A 19,654-nucleotide genomic window follows, 5' to 3' on the forward strand; every position below is an offset into this window, starting at 1 on the left:
TATCCCAGAGAGCCAGGACTTGAACTTAAGAAGGGGGCAGGTGTGTGTTTGTGCCAACATGCGTGCCCGCAGGTGTCAGTGCCTGGAGAGGGTCTGGGTGCAAATAGGTTTATTCTGTCTGTGTGTACCTAACTCATGTGGCTGAGTGAAGCTGGGTGTGTTGGGGGGTGGGGTGGGTATAAATGGACAGTCCCATCCAGGAATGTGTCAGGAGAACCTCCGAAGATCTTGTCTACCTTCTTTTGTCTTAGGACTTCTATAACCGCGCCCTTCCCCCCCCCCCCCCATCTACTGTCACCAGTGTCCCCTCCATGTGGGCAGGACTTCTCCAAGCCGAGGCAATGTACATGGGAGCGTTTAGCTCAAAACCCCAGAGTTTGTGGGGGCTCTAAGTTCTGGAGCCTGGGTTCTCACGTGGGCACATCTGGGGGGTGAACCTCAGCGAGTAGACCTCATTCCCCGGTACAGCTTCGCAACCCAGGTGCACGGGAGGGAGGTGGCGGCTGTGTCGTGCAGAGCCTCGCACGGCCGCGAGGTGGCGCCATAGCTGCAGCAGCGCGAGCTGGCCCGGGCCGCTCCAGATAAGAGTGTGCGGAAAGCGCGGCGGGGCTGAGACGCGACCAGGACGCGGGGAGGACGGACCATCAGGACAGACCGACCGGGGGCCCGGCGGGCGGAGGGCAGCGCAGCGCAGCCACGTCCCCCCTGGATCCGCCGGCAGCCGGGCCCGGGGCTTCCGACATGCCCCCCAGGTGGGTCCTCAGACTCGGGACCGGGAGGGACAGGGGACCCGGACAGCCCGGTCCTCACGCGCTGGCCGCCTCGGGCGCATCCTCCGGCGCGGGAGCCCCAACGCGGTTGGCGTTCAGGACTCCGGGTGTCGCCCCTAGAGGACTCAGGACCGCCGGGCTGCTGCTCTGCGCCGGGTTCACGGCGGGGTCAGCGGCCCGGGGCCGACTCTGCCCGCACATGGGCTGGAGAGGCGAAGGGAAGGGAAGGGGAGCTGGCGGGCGGGGCTGGCAGGGGCGCTGCCCTGGCACAGCTCGGCGCCTGGCAGCGGGGCGGGTGGGGCGCCGGCTAGGAGCTGCCACCGCCACGGGGAGGGAAGCCGGGTCGGGCAGCGGCCGCAGGTAACGGGCCGCGAGGCCCTGCGGGCCAGGCGGGGAACAGGGTGGGCAGACGAACGAGCGGGCAGGGGAGTTCAGGGATCGGCCCAGGCCCCAGGGCCGCCTGGCTGCCGAAATTGGGGGCCGAGAGGAAAAGCTGAGAGTCGAGGGACTGGGGCTGGCGCGCTTCTCCCGGCCTGTCTGAAGTTAGGAAACTTTTCCCCAAGTTTGGGGCGGCGGAGTTCCCGCGGAGAAGGGGCCGAAGGGAGCTGGGGAGGGAGGCGCGGGCCCGCGAATGCAGAGCTGAGGCCGAGGCCGGGGCCGGGACGCGGGTGGGGCGCAGGCCGGGGTCAGGGCCGCAGCCGGCTGTGCGCCGTGCCCGCCCGGGGCGCTGCCCCCTCCCTCCCCTGGGAGCTGCGTGGCTCCCCCCTCCCCCCCACCTGCTTCCTGCCTCAGCCTCCTGCCCCGATATAACGCCCTCCCCGCGCCGGGGCCGGCCTTCGTGCTCTGCCCGCCACGGCAGCCTCTGCCTCCGATCCCCGCGCGGCGGCCGCGCCCCGGCCCCAACTGAGGGCCTGACAGCCCCCAGGCAGGGCGGCGCCACGGCGGGCACCGCGCTCCCCTCCACTGGATCACTTCCCCCAGCTGGGGCAACTTCTCCCGAGGCGGGAGGCGCTTTTTACTCGGCTCCCTAATATCCCAGTTGGGCAAACTTCTCGGCCCTGAATGACTTTTCCTGAAGCGGACATTTTCCTCAAATCGGGTAACTGTCTCCGAAGGGGTCACTTCCCCCAAACAGTTTTCTCCTCGGAAGTCCCCAGGACCCAGCCCCTGGGCCCGGTGGCCTCCGGGCCTGGGCGTGCAGGCCAGTCTGGCCCCCTCTCCACCAGTCACTCTCCTACGCCTTCTTCTGGTCCAGGCCACCGGCCCAGGCTTCCACACTAGGAGGCCGCCGATCCTCTGCTAGTGCCCAGGCCGCGGTGCTCGATGCCCCTGCCTAGCTGAGGGGACGGGGAAGGGGAAGTTGGTGGGGGGTGGGGGGTGGGGGAGAAGTGCCCAGCTGGATACAGGCAGCGGGGGCTCCGTGAGGCTCTGACCCGGCTGCTGTGTGTCCCTGCAGGAGAGTGTGCTGGGCAGACGATGCTGGACACGATGGAGGCGCCGGGCCACTCGAGGCAGCTGCTGCTGCAGCTCAACAACCAGCGCACCAAGGGCTTCTTGTGCGACGTGATCATCGTGGTGCAGAACGCCCTCTTCCGCGCGCACAAGAACGTGCTGGCGGCCAGCAGCGCCTACCTCAAGTCCCTGGTGGTGCATGACAACCTGCTCAACCTGGACCATGACATGGTGAGCCCGGCGGTGTTCCGTCTGGTGCTGGACTTCATCTACACCGGCCGCCTGGCTGATGGCGCAGAGGCAGCGGCGGCAGCGGCCGTGGCTCCGGGGGCTGAGCCGAGCCTGGGCGCCGTGCTGGCCGCCGCCAGCTACCTGCAGATCCCCGACCTCGTGGCGTTGTGCAAAAAGCGCCTCAAGCGCCACGGCAAGTACTGCCACCTGCGGGGCGGCGGGGGCGGCGGCGGCGGTTATGCACCCTACGGGAGGCCGGGCCGTGGCCTTCGGGCCGCCACGCCCGTCATCCAGGCCTGCTACTCGTCCCCAGCCGGGCCTCCGCCGCCACCCGCCGCCGAGCCGTCTTCGGGCCCCGAGGCCGCAGTGAACACGCACTGCGCAGAGCTGTACGCCTCGGGCCCCGGCCCGGCCTCGGCGCTCTGCGCTCCGGAGCGCCGCTGCTCCCCGCTCTGCGGCCTGGACCTGTCCAAGAAAAGCCCGCCGGGCTCCGCACCTCCAGAGCGGCCGCCGGGCGAGCGCGAACTGCCCCCGCGCCCAGACAGTCCTCCCAGCGCCGGCCCCGCAGCCTACAAAGAGCCACCGCTCGCCCTGCCACCGCTGCCGCCGCTGCCCTTCCAGAAGCTGGAGGAGGCTGTACCGCCTCCGGACCCGTTCCGTGGCGGCGGCGGCAGCCCGGGACCCGAGCCCCCGGGCCGCCCCGACGGACCCAGCCTTCTCTATCGCTGGATGAAGCACGAGCCAGGCCTGGGCAGCTACGGCGACGAGCTGGGCCGGGAGCGCGGCTCCCCCAGCGAGCGCTGCGAGGAGCGCGGCGGGGACCCGGCCGCTTCGCCCGGGGTACCCCCACTGGGCCTGGCGCCGCCGCGCTACCAGGGCAGCTTGGACGGGCCAGGCGCGGGCGGCGACGGCGACGACTACAAGAGCAGCAGCGAGGAGACGGGCAGCAGCGAGGACCCCAGCCCGCCCGGCGGCCACCTCGAGGGCTACCCATGCCCGCACCTGGCCTATGGCGAGCCTGAGAGCTTCGGTGACAACCTGTACGTGTGCATTCCGTGCGGCAAGGGCTTCCCCAGCTCGGAGCAGCTGAATGCGCACGTGGAAGCTCACGTGGAGGAGGAGGAAGCGCTGTACGGCAGGGCCGAGGCGGCTGAGGTAGCGGCGGGGGCCGCCGGCTTGGGGCCCCCTTTTGGAGGCAGTGGGGACAAGGTCGCTGGGGCTCCGGGCGGCCTGGGAGAGCTGCTGCGGCCTTACCGCTGCGCGTCGTGCGACAAGAGCTACAAGGACCCGGCCACGCTGCGGCAGCACGAGAAGACGCACTGGCTGACCCGGCCCTATCCGTGCACCATCTGCGGGAAGAAGTTCACGCAGCGCGGGACCATGACGCGCCACATGCGCAGCCACCTGGGCCTCAAACCCTTCGCGTGCGACGCGTGCGGCATGCGCTTCACGCGCCAGTACCGCCTGACAGAGCACATGCGCATCCACTCGGGCGAGAAGCCTTACGAGTGCCAGGTGTGCGGCGGCAAGTTCGCACAGCAACGCAACCTCATCAGCCACATGAAAATGCACGCCGTGGGTGGCGCGGCAGGCGCAGCCGGGGCGCTGGCGGGTCTGGGGGGGCTACCCGGCGTCCCCGGCCCCGACGGCAAGGGCAAGCTCGACTTTCCCGAGGGCGTCTTTGCTGTGGCCCGCCTCACGGCCGAACAGCTGAGCCTGAAGCAGCAGGACAAGGCAGCCGCGGCCGAGCTGCTGGCGCAGACCACGCACTTCCTGCACGACCCCAAGGTGGCGCTGGAGAGCCTCTACCCGCTGGCTAAGTTCACCGCGGAGCTGGGCCTCAGCCCCGACAAGGCGGCCGAGGTGCTGAGCCAGGGAGCGCACCTGGCCGCCGGACCCGACGGCCGGACCATCGACCGTTTTTCCCCGACCTAGAGCGCCTCATGCCGGCCCGACTTGCCGCCGCCGCGTGGCCCCGGCCCGTGGCCCTAGGGAGCGGCGGCGGCAGCCGCGAGCAGGCACACCGCGCCGGACAACTGTAGTAGCAGCGGCAGCGTCGCCGCGGTGGCGGCGGCCCCACCTGGCCTCACTGCTTTGTGCCTTAGCCCGGGGGTTGGGGTGGGGGGTGAAACCCCGGGACGGGGGTGGGATGGGGAAGGGAGATTTATATTTTTGATATCAGCTTTGACCAAAGGAGACCCCCGGCCCTTCTCCGCCTCTTCCTGTGGTTCGTTGGCCCCCTCCCCTGGCTCCGCGCTGCTCTTGGAGGGAGGGGTGTCACTGATGGGGCGCTCCCAGCCCTACCTCCGGCCCTTGCGACCACACCCATTCTCACTGTGAATCTCCCTGCTGGGGTCGGAGCGTCGGGCAGAGTTGGGGAGTGGGGAGGGGACTGAGCCGGCCGGAGGGCCCCCCCTCCGCCCCCCGCTCCCGCCCGCCCCGGGACTGATAATGTGAAGTTCCTCATTTTGCACAAGTGGCACTAGCCCCAGGGCCAACCCTTCCCTCCCTCTGGAGTCCGAGGGCTGAGACAGCCCTGGCCTACCGGTCTCCCACTCCCGCGGTGTCCTCCCCCCTCCCCTGGGGCCCCGGACCATATTTATTGCATGCGCCCCGGGCGGCCCCCCACCTCGAGCCCAGGCTGGGCTGGGCTGGAACGTGGTCTCTTTAGCTCCCTCCTCCCCAGTTTGTATATTTCCTACCTTGTACACAGGCTCTTCCAGAGCCGCTTCCATTTTCTATACTCGAACCAAACAGCAATAAAGCAGTAACCAAGGACCCTGGACCCTGCTCCTCTCTTCTGCCCTGCACAAGGACCTGGGTGGGTGGAGGGGCCAGACACACCCCCTCGTACAGGTGCAGAGAGAAACTTGCGCCTTCTTCCCTCCCCGATCCCAGAGACAGATGGGCAAGAGGTCAGGCATGTTCATAACTAAAAATTTATTAAGGGAAACAAAACCAGTGCTGCAAATGGGGCAGAAAGGAGAGACAGGTCTCCCACCCACCCAGTCATTGGCCTTCATCCAGGGGAGAGGATCTCAAAGGAGAGGCCGGGACCCTGTACCCCAAAGAGTCCATCTTCTGAGGCTCTGGGGCACTCATCCCCCTGAACCACTGGTGGCTCTCCTGCACAGTACCCCCTTATTCAGGTATAATCTTGGGGCCTCAGGGAGGGTACAGCTTCATTCCCATCCTCTGGCCAGGCTGTACAGTCCAGACAGGGAGCTTTGGGGGATTCCCCCTCTGGTCCCATCAAAATTTACTCCTGGCTCCTCCTCAAGGCCCTGTCTTCCTCCAAGTTCCTCTCATCCCTGTCCCTGGCTTGGGAGAACCCATTCCCAGTAGGAAGCCTCTCGAGTGAGGCTTTGGACACAGGTGCCAGCTTAAGAGGCAACAAAAACCTCAAAGGCCAAAAGGCCCCTGTGTCAAGTTCTTCTAGGGCAAAGCTAGAAAGGGTGAAAACTCCAGGCTTGGCAATGCCCCTCTCAGGCACTGGCCCATCCTACCCTCACGCGGTGCTGCAGGAGCCTGGAAGTTTCTCAGAGCGCAGGGGCCTGAGAAAGGTTTGGGCAGGAACACTTTATTAGGGTCCTGCCACAGAGAAGGAAGAGGTATCAGAGGAGGTACCAGAGGAGGAAGATTCAGAGTGGGAACCCCCATGGCAAGGACCTGAGGTGAAGAACTTGAGGGGATCAGGGAGGTGAGAGGCATCACCAGAAAGGGAAGGGGGGCAAGGGGAGGATTCAGGAGAGAGAGAGAGAGAGAGAGAGAGAGAGAGAGAGAGAGAGAGACAGAGAGACAGAGAGGGAGGGAGGGAGGGAGAAGGGGGGGAGGGACTGAGAAAAGTCTGAAGAAACTTCATGAAATGGGAACTAGAACAAAAGGAAGGCCAATGAGGGAGAGGCGCAGGCAAAGGCCACCCAGGAAGCATGAGCCTGAGACCATATGTCCCCTCCCTCTAGACCCATGACCATCCAAGGGGAAACGAGCGGCAAAGTGTAACGGACTGAGATGGATAAGGACAGGAAGAGCAGCAGGATGGATGTGTGTTTGGGGGTAGGGGGTAGGAAAGGTGGGGCCTAGGGCTGCTGTTTGGGATCTAGTGTCCAGAACCCAACCTGGGTCCCTAGGGGAATCCAGGCCTCCGAGAGAGACACACACCCTGGGCACTCTCTTCATGGCATGACCAAAGCCTCGTGGGACACATTCAGGACAGGGGTTCTGAAGATTGAAGGGACCCATCATTTCGCCTGCACCTGATGGAAATGCAACCCCTACCCTATCTCCAGCTGAGAAAGTGTCTGAGTCCCTGTGCTGAGAAGGCCTTCCCCCAGCCCTTGAACTAGACAGGGGGAGGGAGAAAGGCTGAGACCATGGGTGGCCTATCTGGCTCACCCACCTGCTGTCACTGCAGCCAGCCACCTCCCTGCTAAGTCTTGGCAGCCCAGGAGGGTCCCAGCAGCTTCCGCCTGACCCTCAGGAGGGGCTCTGTGAGGAGCAGCTCCCCCACAGCACGGCCACGGCGTGGGTTGGAAGAGGATGGTTTATTGTCTGGGTGGATTGGTGGCTCAGGCACGTGGGCATCTTCGTTGCTACACTGGGCGCCTGGTGGCCTCTCAGGAATGGTTCCGGGGGGAGACCCCGACGCGGCCCTCTCAGCCCACCTGGGCCCACGTGAGGAAGGCCGGGATGTCCCGCACAGGCACATTCCTCGTCAGTGCCTTCACACGCAGGTTGCGGTCATCCGTCAACAGCACCACCTCCCGCAGTAGCCGGATCGGCTCCTCTGTAGGCAGGAGAGAGCAGAAGGACTTCAATGAGGGCAGCAGGCAGAGGCACAGGCTGCCTCTCCTCTCTCTGCAGGCTGGGGTGGGGGGCGGGGGGATGTGGTCCCGTAGGGGTCAGGGACGGTCATGTCCTGGCCCTTCTGTAAGTCTTTCCCTCACGCAATCGGCTGAGGGTGCCCCTCCCCTATCGGCTTAGAGAGGACCATGCTGGGCCAGCGCGGGCCTTGTGCTTCAGACCCCTGCCTCCAGCACAGGGCTGTGTTGCCTCCTGCCTAGAGATCTGCCTGAGCCACTGGTCTCCACAGACCCTCCTCCCAGGATGCTGAACTGAAGGGGTAGAAGGAGCCCCTTTCCTTCTACTCCTTCTGACTGTATGGCTGGTCCTGGACTCACAATTACTACTCTCTTTTTGCACATCCTCTCCCTCCAAGGCTAGCGGGCCAATGCTTTACGTATTAAGAGGTAGAAAGCTCAAGATGGAATCCACAGTGTATCCAGGCTCCCAGATGTGAGAAGAGGGGTTAGTTTAGGAGAGCTCTAAGGAAAGGAGGGCCAGGGTCCCTGGCAGAGCTGCGGCCAAGGTGGCCCTGAACTAGAGTCCAATGATTTCCTCCATTACATGAAAGTAATCCACGTAAATGGTGAGAACCTTGAACAGTAGAGAAGAGGACAACAAAGGAAAGGAAAAGTCACAGTCATCCATCCAGCTGTCTCCCTTCATGTGTCTCTGTCTTGCTCCCGAGGGCTCGATCTGTGCGTGCTTTCGGATTTCTTTATGCACATGTGAGTACGTATACTTGTTACATAAGCTTTTTTCCTACATTATAATCATACTAGCCATATTTACTTTATTCAAATTTTACATATTTTAAAGCTCTTTCTATATCAGCACAGGCAGCCTTTGTTCTTTTTAGATGACCTCTTAGCAAGATGTCTTCCACTACCTCTCTTCCCCTAATTTCCTAACCTCTTAATGTACTGGGGAGATTCAACCAGGGCCAAGTACCCACACAAGTGACATCCCCACCCCTGGGCAGGCCGCTTGGTGGCAGGCCCACCCCTCAGTCCCAGGCTGGGTATTTCCTGACGGAGGTCCGGCAGACAGTGAGGCACAGGAAATGTCCTGCGGGGCTTGCTGACTGCGGGGGGCTGGCGGGGCTGGGCAATCGCAAATGTCCAGGTCAGACCTGAACGGTTTCAGGCTTGCCAGCTCCAGGCAGGGAGGCTGAGAACTGGCCGTCAGCCTGGGAGGAGTTTGGGGGAAGAGGGAGGGAGAGGCTGAGGACGCTGGTGAGCAGAGGGGAGAGGTGGAAGGAGGAGGGGTGGGAGGTGAGGGGCTGCGGTGGGCAGATGGGGAGAGGATGGCCGCCTGAGCAGAGAGGAGGCCTGGAGCTGGAGCTCAACTGCCTGGGCCTGGGCCCTCTGGCGTGGTGGTGCTGGCCTGTGCTAATGTGGGGTTCCCAGCTGGCTGCTCAAGGCAGCCCCACTGCTCCTGCCCTGGGGCTCGGACCAAGAGAGTCCCAGACCTTAGGTCAGTTGACTAAGGCCCTGCGTTGCCGGCAGGGGTCTGCAGGGGTTTCTGTGGATACTTTCAGACATTTTTAACAATAAACATCCTCTGTTTTGACACTGGTAACTTCACTTTGTTAGAAACCAGAGACTGTCATCTTGTCAGGCCCCATCCGCCATAATCCACATGATTTTAAAATTCAACATCGTTTACACATAAACATTTAGTGACGGTTTCTCTGTGAATCTGACAAGTTAATCTGCTAAGAATTCACACTGACAAATGGGGTTTGATTACACTAGCCGTTGCTGATGTAATTCTGATAGGGGCGGTCCCCAGGATGGCAATGGGTTCCTGTAGGCTGTTTAGGGTGAAGTGTGGGGGGGGGGGGGGTGGAGAGACTAGTAGGGTGAAAGCCAAAATTTGTCTCTGCTGAGAAAGAAACAGCTCTGAGGCTGGGTGGGGCCGCAGCAGTATCTGAACTACACTTCCCAACAAGGCCTGCAGTCCTGCCTACCTCTCTCTCAGAAGGTGCCCCTCTAGGAAGCTGCCTGGGAGCAGAACACAAGCTCCCCCGTTTGGTTCAGCCAGGACTCCTTTTTATCACTTCACTGCTCCAGGTCTGGCTCTGAGGGCCAGAATGTACAAGCCACATGGCAGGACCCCTCTGAACAGCACCTGTGGGTTCATTACCAGCCCCTGGTGCAGAGACTCGGGTAGGAGCAGCAGGGGAGAAGACAGTGCCCCGACTAGTCTGGAAGCCAGGGTAGGAAACTGAGCAGGGAAGGGAGATGAGCAACAACGGCTAAAGGAAAAGGACAGGATGTAGTTACCTGTACATAGACAGAGACCAAGTGGTAAGAATGACCAAGTCTGTAGACAACACGGAGCTAGGACATCCTAGGAGGAAACATCAGACCCCTGGAAGCCAGGAGCAGAAAACACCTGAGCCTTGCTGACTCCGAGGGGCCATGCAGGAAAGCATTCTGGGTTGAGAATGAGGTGCTCAAGCCCCTGGAAAAGCATCCCAAGGTGGGTCTTTGGGCCAAAGACAGGACTCCAGTCACCAAAGAGGTCTTGAAAATAGGGCTGAGGGCTCAGTCCTCAAGCTGTCACCTGCCCCCAAAGTGTGATGGCATATGACACCGAGACAGGAAGAGAAGGCCCACTACTCACTAGGGAAGTACCTCCGTCACCGGCCTGACAAAGGGCAAACATTCAGGGATGAACTGAGAGTGTGAACACGGCCAAGAAAAGGGAGCTGGGCCCCAGGGACCACTGGGGACTGTCCTCTCAGAGCTGTAGAGGGCTGGGCTCAGGAGACCATGGCCAGAATAAGCTACACTGAATCATAAAGACATTCTTGCTGTCAGAGAACCCACTGAGGACCCAAGAAAGGAAATGGATCCATGCCGAGTGGGAAAGCTCCCTGCCTAGAGCCTTGCTTCCTGGGCTAGGTCCACCCCTAGTTGGCCCAGGGTCCACCGGGGAAGTGGGGGAAGCTGTGACAGGGAAGTTGGATTTCCAGAGTCTGGCCTCAGGCTTGCATCAAACCTGACCTCTGATTTATCAAACTTCCCAGGCCAGAGTTGGTGGTGGAGGAACCCTTCCTAGGGCTGAGGATGGTAGGGCATGGGGGTGGATGATCCCGAGGCAGAGGCAAAGCTGTACCTTTATTGGTGGGCATGAAGTCCTTAGCCTTGTCTTTGCAGTAGTGGAGGCAGCAGGAGAGGATCAGGTCATCGTTGTTACCCTGGAGGAAGAAAGTGTGAGAAGGGCCACTGGGCAGGAGGGGGCGCCATTCGGAGGCGGCACAGGTATACTTTTTGCCTCTGGGGTTCCTGGGGAGGATCACATCCCGGAGTCCCTCCCATACACGTCAGGCCCTGCTTGGTTGGGTCCAACTGTGCCAAGAGTGATCTAGGGGACACAGAACTGCCCCTCCTGGGCCTCAATGGTGGCTGCCCCCCTCAGCTGCCTAGGCTGCCTGAGCTGCCTGACTTCCCGGAGACCCTGTTCTGAGGTAGACTGTGGGCTCTCCCTTTCTGCCACAGGTCTTACCAGTTGGCCAGTAATGTCCTCGCTGCGGAAGGCGATGGATTCCAGTTCATTGCCACGGCTGGTCAGGGCCCGCAGACAAGAGTCCCGACTCTCAAATCGCCGCTCGAGGAACTCGATGGACTTCCGGGCCTTTTCCTGCACCACACGGGCATAGCCCCCAGCCCGGTGGTCTGTCTCCTGCCCCTTGGCCAGGCCATCCAGCTCATTGATCACTGATGAGACATAGTTCCACAAGTTTATCAGCTCCCTAGGCTCACTCCCAGCCAGCCCCTTCCCAGACCACAGAATCCATCTTGACCAAAGGAGTCTTCCAATGATGCTTAGGAGAACTTGGGAGGCAAGAAGTGTCCCAGACTTTACACAGAGTTCTATCTTTCTGTGCCTTCCCCCGGGCCCCGCCCTCCTCCAAGAAGGAACTTACACGGATTTTCTGGAGCTGCTGTATTCAGAAGAAGAAACCTGGCCCCTCCATCACATTCCTTAGTTATAGGATCAAATTGAAAGAGTTTCTCAAGAGAGGCAAGGGTAGCTGCTACAGGACAAGAGGCAGCCCCCTCATCAACCTGGACCCCCAACCACAGAAGTTCACAAGGGGCAGAGTTCTACACACTATCCCCTGGCACAGTGCAGGCAGGTCACCAGGTGGGAAGCAACAGTCACGGCCTTACTTGCAGGGGCCGTGGTATTCCCTCAAACCATGCCCTTGGCACAGACACTCTGCTGATACTGCACGTGTTTGTGTGTGTGTATGTGTGTGTGTGTGTGTATGTGTCTGCCTGCCTATGTGTCTGGGACACGGCTTCATTTTCTGGTGAAGATTCTTTCCAAAATTCCAGCCAAAAGCCTGAGGTCAAGTGGGAAATATGCACTCCTTGGGGGCTCCGGGAGAGTTTGGGGTCTGAGGCCTCTCCTCAGTGCAATGATTCATGGCTCGGGGAGTCGGCATGAGCATGCTGTTCCATGGTGAGCCTGGCACTCACTGTCTGGGTATTCAGAGACACTTTCTGGAAAGGGCCCATGTGGGAATGCGCACACACACACACACACACACACACACACACACACACACACAATGCCCACGCTTTCAGCAACTTGAGGCTGCTACATGTCCACACAATGTATGGTTGAGGCTGGGAAGTGGTGGTGGACGGGTGTATGGTACGGCAAACAGAACATCAAACACGAAAAACTGGTATTCCATCCCAAAATCTCCTTTCCTGCTTCCAAACTAAACAGGCTTCAAAGGGGAAGCTTGTTTGTGCTTCTGCACCAGGCGGGGCTTCTTGATGCTAGGGTCAGGCCTAAGGAGCAGGAGCAGGTTAAAGAGCACAAGAAACAAGCAGGGAAAGTTGTCTGCTTAACCCTTTGTGCTCTGGACACAGGGCGGGAATCCACTGAGGGAGCCTCACTGAACAGGAGTGCTCTTTACAGCTCCTGAGATTCGAGGGCCCTGCCCAGCTGAAGAAGGTTCAAAGAGGCTGGCCCTCACTGCTGTAGTGGCGCTGTCATTTCCCAGCAACAACGGGGGCCATCAATTTATTCTACATGTGTCCCTCTCCTATGGGTTTTCTCATATATTTGCTCCCTCCCTACCGTATCTGGCTTTCCCTACTGAACCACAAGCTCCTCAAGGCCAAGGTCTTGAAGCTCTGCCTTCCGTGAGATCCCTCAGGGACAAGGAGCCTGAGAACACCGTAGGGGCACAGATGGTGCTGGTGACCAAAACCCCTGCTAGCCTCGGATGGTGTCTGAGGCTCCTTCCAAGTCTTAGGGGGGCTCCTGAGATGTCAACCTCTGTCAGTTTATACCATTTCCTGACCATTAGCAAAACAAATGACCACTTACTCACTTTCTTCCCCCTAAAACTCTCCTGGATAGGAAAGCACGAAGACATGTTATCCTGATAGCTGCCCCACCCCAGGACGCTGTGAGGAAAGAGGGAAAGCTGGAAAAACTTGATGGTCTTGCTGCTCTACTTTTGAAGAACAGAAAGCCTTCCCTTAGGTCTAAAGGCCTGGGTTTTAGAGGTTCTGGCCAGGCCACATGGGGAGGGGGAAGGAAGACAGGGAGGGTGGAGGCGGGACGAGGGCTGCTTCAGTGCCAACATTCTCAGGTGGTGCTAACGTGTTTCCCACAACCCCCCAGGGTTCTATAGCCTCTGCAGGGGCGGATGTTTCCTGCCCTTTGTTTCCACCCTCATCTGGCACTAAGACACTTGGGACTAGGAGGGGAGGCCCAATGGAACATCTTGGCATGGATGTCAGAGGTGGCTTGGCAGGCAGACTGCCAGTCTGGCAGCTTTTCCAGAGGACAAGGATCCCGAACTGGCTCCCAGCAGCTGCTGAGAAGGGGACACTGAAAAGCCAGTCACCTTCCAGGCCCTCTCCCTCCACAGGATGGCCATAAGCTATATGAGCTCTATTAGGGATACCAGGCGCCCAGAGCCCACAGCCCATCCTCAGGCTGACCCACCATAGAGCTCCAAGAACTAAGACAGTGCCTAGACAGTCCCTTGGAGACAGCCCAGCTGGGCTCTTCTGGCCTGAGGGTGGAAGCAAGCTAGCTGGGTCCTGAGATGCTGACCCTGCACCAGCACCAGTGACCAGACAGCGGTAAGGGCCCAAGTGGCAGGAATCCACAGGCATGAGCCAAGGGCTTGCTCTGGAGGGTTTCCATCAGCCTGGCCTTAGGGTGACACCGGCCAGAAGAATGCTACCTCGAACCAACAGAATGATCATGAAAAGCTACAAGACAATCAGACCAAAGGCATCTAACCACTTCAAAATCCTCCCAGCCTCCCTGCCAGACCACCCAGCAGCACTGCCGTTATCTGCCAGGGCTGAGTGTTTACCAATAACGGGAACCAGCTTTGCTGTTTTACTGCAAGCTTTATAAGGATAAAAACAAGGGCTGGGCTCATGCAGCCTCTGGTTGCTGGGACACAGGAGTCCATTTGCTCAAGCCGTTTAAGCCATGGATCAGCCATAATAATTTGAACTGCTCTGATTATTAAACAATTTTCCTTGCCCCACGCACACCCTACTTCCCTGCAAATCCTGTCATACGCACGCTGCGGGGCTCCCTTGCCTGTGTAGCCCCCCGGGCCGTGGGGCATGTGTGTAGAGGGGCCTGCTGCGCACGTGCAGGGTTGCTCAGGCCTGACTCACCGATGAGGGGCACCACCAGGATGTACTTCCTGCTCTCCAGCAGCCGTGCCAGACTGGCCAGGTGGTCAATGAAGCCGTTGGTGTCTGGTACAAGGAACAAGGGTCTGATCTCGAGCTCCATCTGCCTCATCTGACTCTGGTCCTCCAGGACAGCCTACAGGGACACAGAACGGTGAGTGAGCCAGAGTGAGTAGGCAAGTGGGTGGACGAGCCAGGGCCCTGACTACACAGTGTGTCAGCATCCTGCCTCCTGAAACTCTCCCCGCTCCAGAGGGACAGCCAGTCCCTGTCAGGCCTGAGGGACGGGCCCAAGGACTGGGCAAAGTGCTGCAATAACAATCAACACAGACTAGATGGCCTGAGGAACAGCGTGTGACTAAAACCCTGCCTCGGCCAGAGAAAGCCCCGATGGTATTAAAAGTTACAGGTTTCTGAAAGACAGACCCTGGGCTAAAAATCACCAAGGGGGAGTCAGCTTCCCTGGATAGGAAAGTGGTTTCACACACATTACCTAGGCAGCATATAGAGGGGTACTGCTCAGCGCGAACACTTTATATAGAGTGCATTTGTTATTTCAGTTTACTTCACTGGATGGCCAGAAAACAAAGGTTACGCTCAAAGGCAATATAAAAACAGTGATGCTGACAACGAATTATTAATGCCCACAGCAGCAGGAGTCCATACGGTGTGATGGATTTGGACCCAACTCACATGCTCACAGAGAGCAACACCCAGGCTGATGAGATCAGCCGCCCCCCCCCCCCCGCCCAGCAGCAGTGTTTCCTCAACATCAGTCCTGTGTTCTACCTGTGCTCCTTTGCCGCTGCTCTGCACAACCTGTATGATTATTTACTAGGTGTTTTTTCATGAAACTGACTTTAAGGCAACTATTTTTGGCTTAGCCTCTTCTTAAGCTTACTAGTGCAAGCTATACTTGCACAATAAAAAGCCAAAGCATCTCCTATGCGCCGCTAAAAAACCAACTCACTCAGCACCAGTGGTCTGGGCACCACCCCTCGAAGACCACATGGCCTGGAGGCTTGTCTGTCTGATGGACGTTCACATCTTTCAGGGACGCTCCACGCACATCTGTGAAAGCCTGACTTTCTCAAGTCTGACACAGCCCCGAGTGGCAGCGGCTCTCTGAGATAGGCCCTGGGTCTGTCACTACAGAACATGGTCACTATTGTGCTGCTTCCTCTTGTGGCGACCATGGCCAAGAAGCAAAATGATGTGCTGGCATCTGCCCAGACGGTGTGCTCCCTGGGTGCACAGCAGGAGGGCACCGACACAAATCTGGCAGGGACCAGGCCAGCAGGTCCCGGCCCTGTCCCGCCCTCTCCTGATCTTCTGCCACACGCCAACCAGCAAGGACACAGACACAGGCTCAGAGCAGGGGGACTGGTGTGCGTGCCAACCGAGACGGGTCCCACAGTGCTGGCCCCGGCCGCTAACAGTCAGGGAGGAAGGCGCTCAGGTTTCACTGGCAACGACAGTAAAACTGAAAGGGCATGCCTCTGAATGCTGGGGGTGGCTTCTCTGTGACCTACTGGGGACCTCTTCCTATGAGTAAGTCGTTGCTGCCACTGCCACCACAGCTGGTGGAAGGCACAGGCCACAGGCCACAGGCAGGCATGAGAAACGCAGCTGAGAGGCCCAGTCTGACGAAGTCATCCTGCTGCTGTCGCCTCAGCAGGGGAAAGCACCCCCGCTGCCGGCCATCTTCTCGGGGGATTCAGGTGGCAGTCCCTCCCTGTGGGGTGACCAATTGCACGATGATACCCAGTCCACTAAACTCCCCTTGTGGCATTTTTCAAAAAATTTATTTTTTCTTCATATCGAATTAACATAGGCCACTATTTAGCGGCACGGGTGTTCTGTAAGAACAGGCACTCTAACGGGGGCGCCTGGGTGGTTCAGTTGGTTGGGTATTCTACTTCGGCTCAGGTCATGATCTCGCAGTTTGTGAGTTTGAGGCCCACATCGGGCTCTGTGCTGACAGCTCAGACCCTGGGGCCTGCTTAGGATTCTGTGTCTCCCTCTCTGCCCCTACCCCGCTTGTGCTCTCTCAAAACTGAATAAATGTTAAAAAAAAAAAAAATAAATAAAGAAAGAAGAAGAACAGGGGCTCTACTCTTCCTCCTCATGGGGAGTGGTGGCATTCCAGCTGTTCATTTCCCCAGATCTTGCTGTTCTCTATCCAGCTTTTCCACTGCCAGGAACATTCTTCCTGGTATCACAAGCCCCCAAATCTCTGTGTTTCTGGGGGAGAAGGAACAGAACAGAGACCTGGCTGGGAAGAGGACAGGGGCTCAGGGACCTGAGCACGAGATCTCTGCCACCGCCCCACCGAGACTCTTCACATCTTAGTTTTCCTGCCTGCAGAAATGATAGGCCAGCTCTGCTCTGACTCTAAAGAAGAGGACCTGGCTGCCATTCCTCACCCTGAGTGAACAATAATGAGCTCCTGAGACCCTGAACCATCCCACCTTTAGAAAGCTGGCCTTTTTAAGCCAGGTGACCAAGGGAGGCCGAGGGCTAACAGCCTGCTTGCGTGTTCTGATGACAGGACGGAAGAAACACCTAGGAGCAGGGTACAGGGAAGCTCTAACTGTCTGAGTTCTCAGACCTCTGGCTCAGGGCCAGAAAGGTGAACAAAGGCCGTGCGGGCTCTCAGGGAGGTGGCAACCTTGTTGGTTCCCCAGGGGTGGGGTGGGGTCAAGCTGTATGAGGGTGGTTGGAGCTGTGCTGCCATCATCCGGTCCCAGGGACGCCCGCAGACAACTTCCCTTAACCTGGCTCTGCCTAGTGAGTCACCACACAACTGCTTCCTGTTCCCCACATGCCCTCACGGAGTCTCAGGAGGTTAAATGAAGCTGCTCCCCCTTCTCCTGGGGTACCTGTGGGCCTCTGGGGGGTGTCATACCTGGGTCATGAGACTGGCCCAGTACCTTTCAAAAGAATGGCAGACGGAAGAGGGACCAGGAGTCTGCAGGCCCTCTTCTGCGGGTGTCTGTGTTTCCGGCCCTCTCTGAGTGGTGCTGTGTGTGTGTGTGTGTGTGTGTGTGTGTGTGTGTGTGTTTAGCATTTGCCCTCCTAACTTTTCCAGATTTTACCCGTCAGATTCCTGGCAGCTGTGCACGGCGCCTGTGCCGGCCGTCACGTCCCATTCCGATCTCTGGGTCGCACGGTGAGAGAAGGACACAGGATGCGCAGGGAGTGAAAAAGTGATGTCGGTGGGGAGAGTGCCAAGTCCCCACTCACAGCCATGGGACGCTTGGGGAGACGGGGGAAGCAAGCTGCTGTGGAGTTCAGAGGCCGGTAGTGAGATTTATTTTTGTTTGTATGAGTAAAAAGCTGCAGAAGCCTCTGGTGGGGGTGAGGGGGGCTCAACTGGAATGCTGTGATTCAGACAGACTGGCCCTGGCCTGGAGTCAAGTGTGCTGACCCGGAAGGAGAGGTCCACAGGAACCCTTCTCGTTGCAGCTAAGGTTGGGCCACGATGGTCCCTGGATAATGAACTGGGAACCCAAGGAAAGCACGGACACTTTGAATCACACCAGTGGTAGTAGGAACCGAGTTGTCATCAAGTGTGGAAGGAAAAAAAGAACTCAATTCTGTTTCTGGAAGGTGCTAAGTAGCCAACTTTCTCTGAGGTATGAGAGCATCCTTGAGCAAGGCAGTGGGGATCTGGGAAAGAGATAATCCACAGTAACATCTAATGAGGAAGCTAACAGGCTTGGGAGAAGGGCTCTTTATAGGTTAAGTTCCTTCTAGACTGTGGGGATGTTTTGGGGATGCTGACCCACTGAAAATTGGGACACTGAGAATTACAAATAAAAGGTATTGCAATTAGCTCACACAGGAGCTGTGGAACTTGAAGAACCCATGTCACGAAGCAGAGCCACATTGAGAGAAGGCCCTCTTAAGTCTTCCTTCCGCTTAGGACTCCACAGGGAGTGTGGCTGCTCCCGTCCCTCTCCTGGGTGATGGAATCATTTATCCCTGGGCCTCTCTGGCCAGAGCAATGTCTTCACCAGAAACAAGAAGTTCTGTGCCACAGCAAATTTCTGTGCTCATTTTGTATGTGAAAGTATCTAGGAAACTGCCTGATACATGAATTAATAACCTCACAAGTGTCAGTTTCCCTTCCTCCTGACCAGCTCCATTTTTCACCTCTTAGATTATCCAGGAGGGTAACTATCTGGGGAAACCACTCGGGAGCAGAGCTGGAGATGGGGAGGGGAGAGAGACAGGGTTGTTAACTTCTGTGATAAGATGATAAGACTCATGGTACTCTTATTGTCTTTTTTTTCTTTAATGACATAGAAAGCTTTTTTAAAAATGAAAAATGGAAAAATGGAAATGAAATAAAAAATAGGAATAGTTGGTGAGATAACCACTGACAGTGCAGGCAGGCAGTTCCTTCTCGAGCCACAGAAACCAAAGGGAGCAGATATTGCATTTGCTATCAAAAGAGAGCAGGCAGCACCAGGGGCTGGTAAACCCCTGGCATGGTAAACATCGTCATGTAGGGTGGGTGCTCAAGGGGAAGTCTCCGTTTAGGATCCCTTCTCTGGATGTTCAGTCAGTGCCACAGAACTTAACGTGTGCCTGCTTTCTTTTCAAAAGTTACAATCAGAAAAAACAAAAACCAAACAAAAAAACCAAAACAAAAACCAAAAACCAAAAACCACCCAAAAAAGTTATGATCAGGATGAGTTGCTTGCTGCTTCTTATAGTTTTATGAGGACTGATTTTATTTTCAAACTAGACTGTAAAGAGCTCAAAGAGAATGGTCTTCTTTTCCTATAGTTTCTTCAACAATACCTCGCTCCACGAGCTCAATCACAGAATCTCAGAGCTGGAGGGCATCTTATGGCTAATCCGACTTGAATTTTATCTGAGAACTCTCGTTCTGAGAACGCCCAGGAGGTGTGCCTTTTCCTGACGGAGAGGGAGTGGCAGGGTGAGCATGACACCTCTGGGCTTGCTCCAAGCAGTACTAGCCTAAGGGTGCTGCTCCAGCCAACAGCCCATGGGTTCATTCTGTAGGAGGTCGGGACCTTGTGGACGCTGCAGGAGCCAGGGAGGCGAGAGTGGCTGCAGCAAACTGGAGACCCAGCGCCACGGCTTGTGGAGAAGCTGGAGCGGGCCCTGGAATGGCTCGAGTAGGGTGGGCGGCTGCCCGGCTCTGCAGGCTGATGTGCTTTCCTGCCTTGGCGTGAACGTGCCCCTGGCCTGGTAGTGCAGTGGCTCCCACCCTGCCTCCGACAGCTAGGAGCCAGGGCTGAGTGTCTGCCTTCCGCTAGCTTCCATACAGGTGTGGGGGGCTCTGTGTGTGCCCCATTGTTCCACAGCACCACCCTCCCCCAGCTGGGTGGCAGTGTGAATGGGCCGCGGCTATATTTAGAGTGAAACTCCTGGGGCCACCACAAAGGAGTGACTGCATCTTCAGGAGGGTGGGTGGGCGGGAAGGGGACAGGGGAGCCAAGCTATTTTCAGAACACATGTCATTGCTGGCTACAGAGCAAGACTGTGGCCATAATGCCGAGGGAAACAATAGCTGTGGCCAGAGGAAGAGCCTGTTATGTTTCAGGTGGGATGTTTGCAACTGCTCAGGAAACCCGACCCCGCCCGACAGCAGCACAAATCACAGCAAAGCCTCGTGGAAGC

General features: G+C 58.2%; 2 protein-coding genes across 8 annotated transcripts in view; one reads left to right on the top strand and one right to left on the bottom strand.

The window, feature by feature from the left end:
• The first annotated feature begins 599 nt into the window (after positions 1-599).
• On the top strand, positions 600-5,236 carry HIC1 (HIC ZBTB transcriptional repressor 1). 2 transcript variants are annotated; one of them, XM_040455530.1, is made up of 2 exons: positions 600-752; positions 2,227-5,236. In XM_040455530.1, the coding sequence occupies exon 2, from the start codon at positions 2,247-2,249 to the stop codon at positions 4,386-4,388; it is 2,142 nt and encodes a 713-aa protein (XP_040311464.1). In that variant the 5' UTR covers positions 600-752; positions 2,227-2,246; the 3' UTR covers positions 4,389-5,236. The 2 variants fall into 2 exon arrangements, with proteins under 2 accessions (XP_040311464.1, XP_040311463.1); XM_040455529.1 differs by lacking the exon at positions 600-752 and adding an exon at positions 1,599-1,869.
• Positions 5,237-5,374: 138 nt separating this feature from the next.
• SMG6 (SMG6 nonsense mediated mRNA decay factor) overlaps positions 5,375-19,654 on the bottom strand; it is a 227,631-nt gene continuing 213,351 nt past the window's right edge. For all 6 annotated transcript variants that reach the window (XM_040455512.1, XM_040455513.1, XM_040455514.1 and 3 more), the window contains 4 exons: positions 13,979-14,132; positions 10,812-11,023; positions 10,422-10,503; positions 5,375-7,239 (listed from right to left, as the gene is read on the bottom strand). In XM_040455512.1, the coding sequence (XP_040311446.1) occupies positions 7,109-7,239; positions 10,422-10,503; positions 10,812-11,023; positions 13,979-14,132 (579 nt within the window). In that variant the 3' untranslated portion in view covers positions 5,375-7,108. The remainder of the gene's footprint in view (positions 7,240-10,421; positions 10,504-10,811; positions 11,024-13,978; positions 14,133-19,654) is intronic.

This window comes from Herpailurus yagouaroundi, unplaced genomic scaffold, assembly GCF_014898765.1.
Source record: "Herpailurus yagouaroundi ecotype Mexico unplaced genomic scaffold, PumYag 215, whole genome shotgun sequence".
NCBI lineage: Eukaryota > Metazoa > Chordata > Mammalia > Carnivora > Felidae > Herpailurus > Herpailurus yagouaroundi.

Coding starts and splice junctions, on each gene's coding strand:
- HIC1 (XM_040455529.1), top strand. CDS start 1,833: ATGACTTTTCCTGAAGCGGACATTTTCCTCAAATCGG. Junction 1,870..2,226: donor GGACATTTTCCTCAAATCGG/GTAACTGTCTCC, acceptor GTGTCCCTGCAG/GAGAGTGTGCTGGGCAGACG.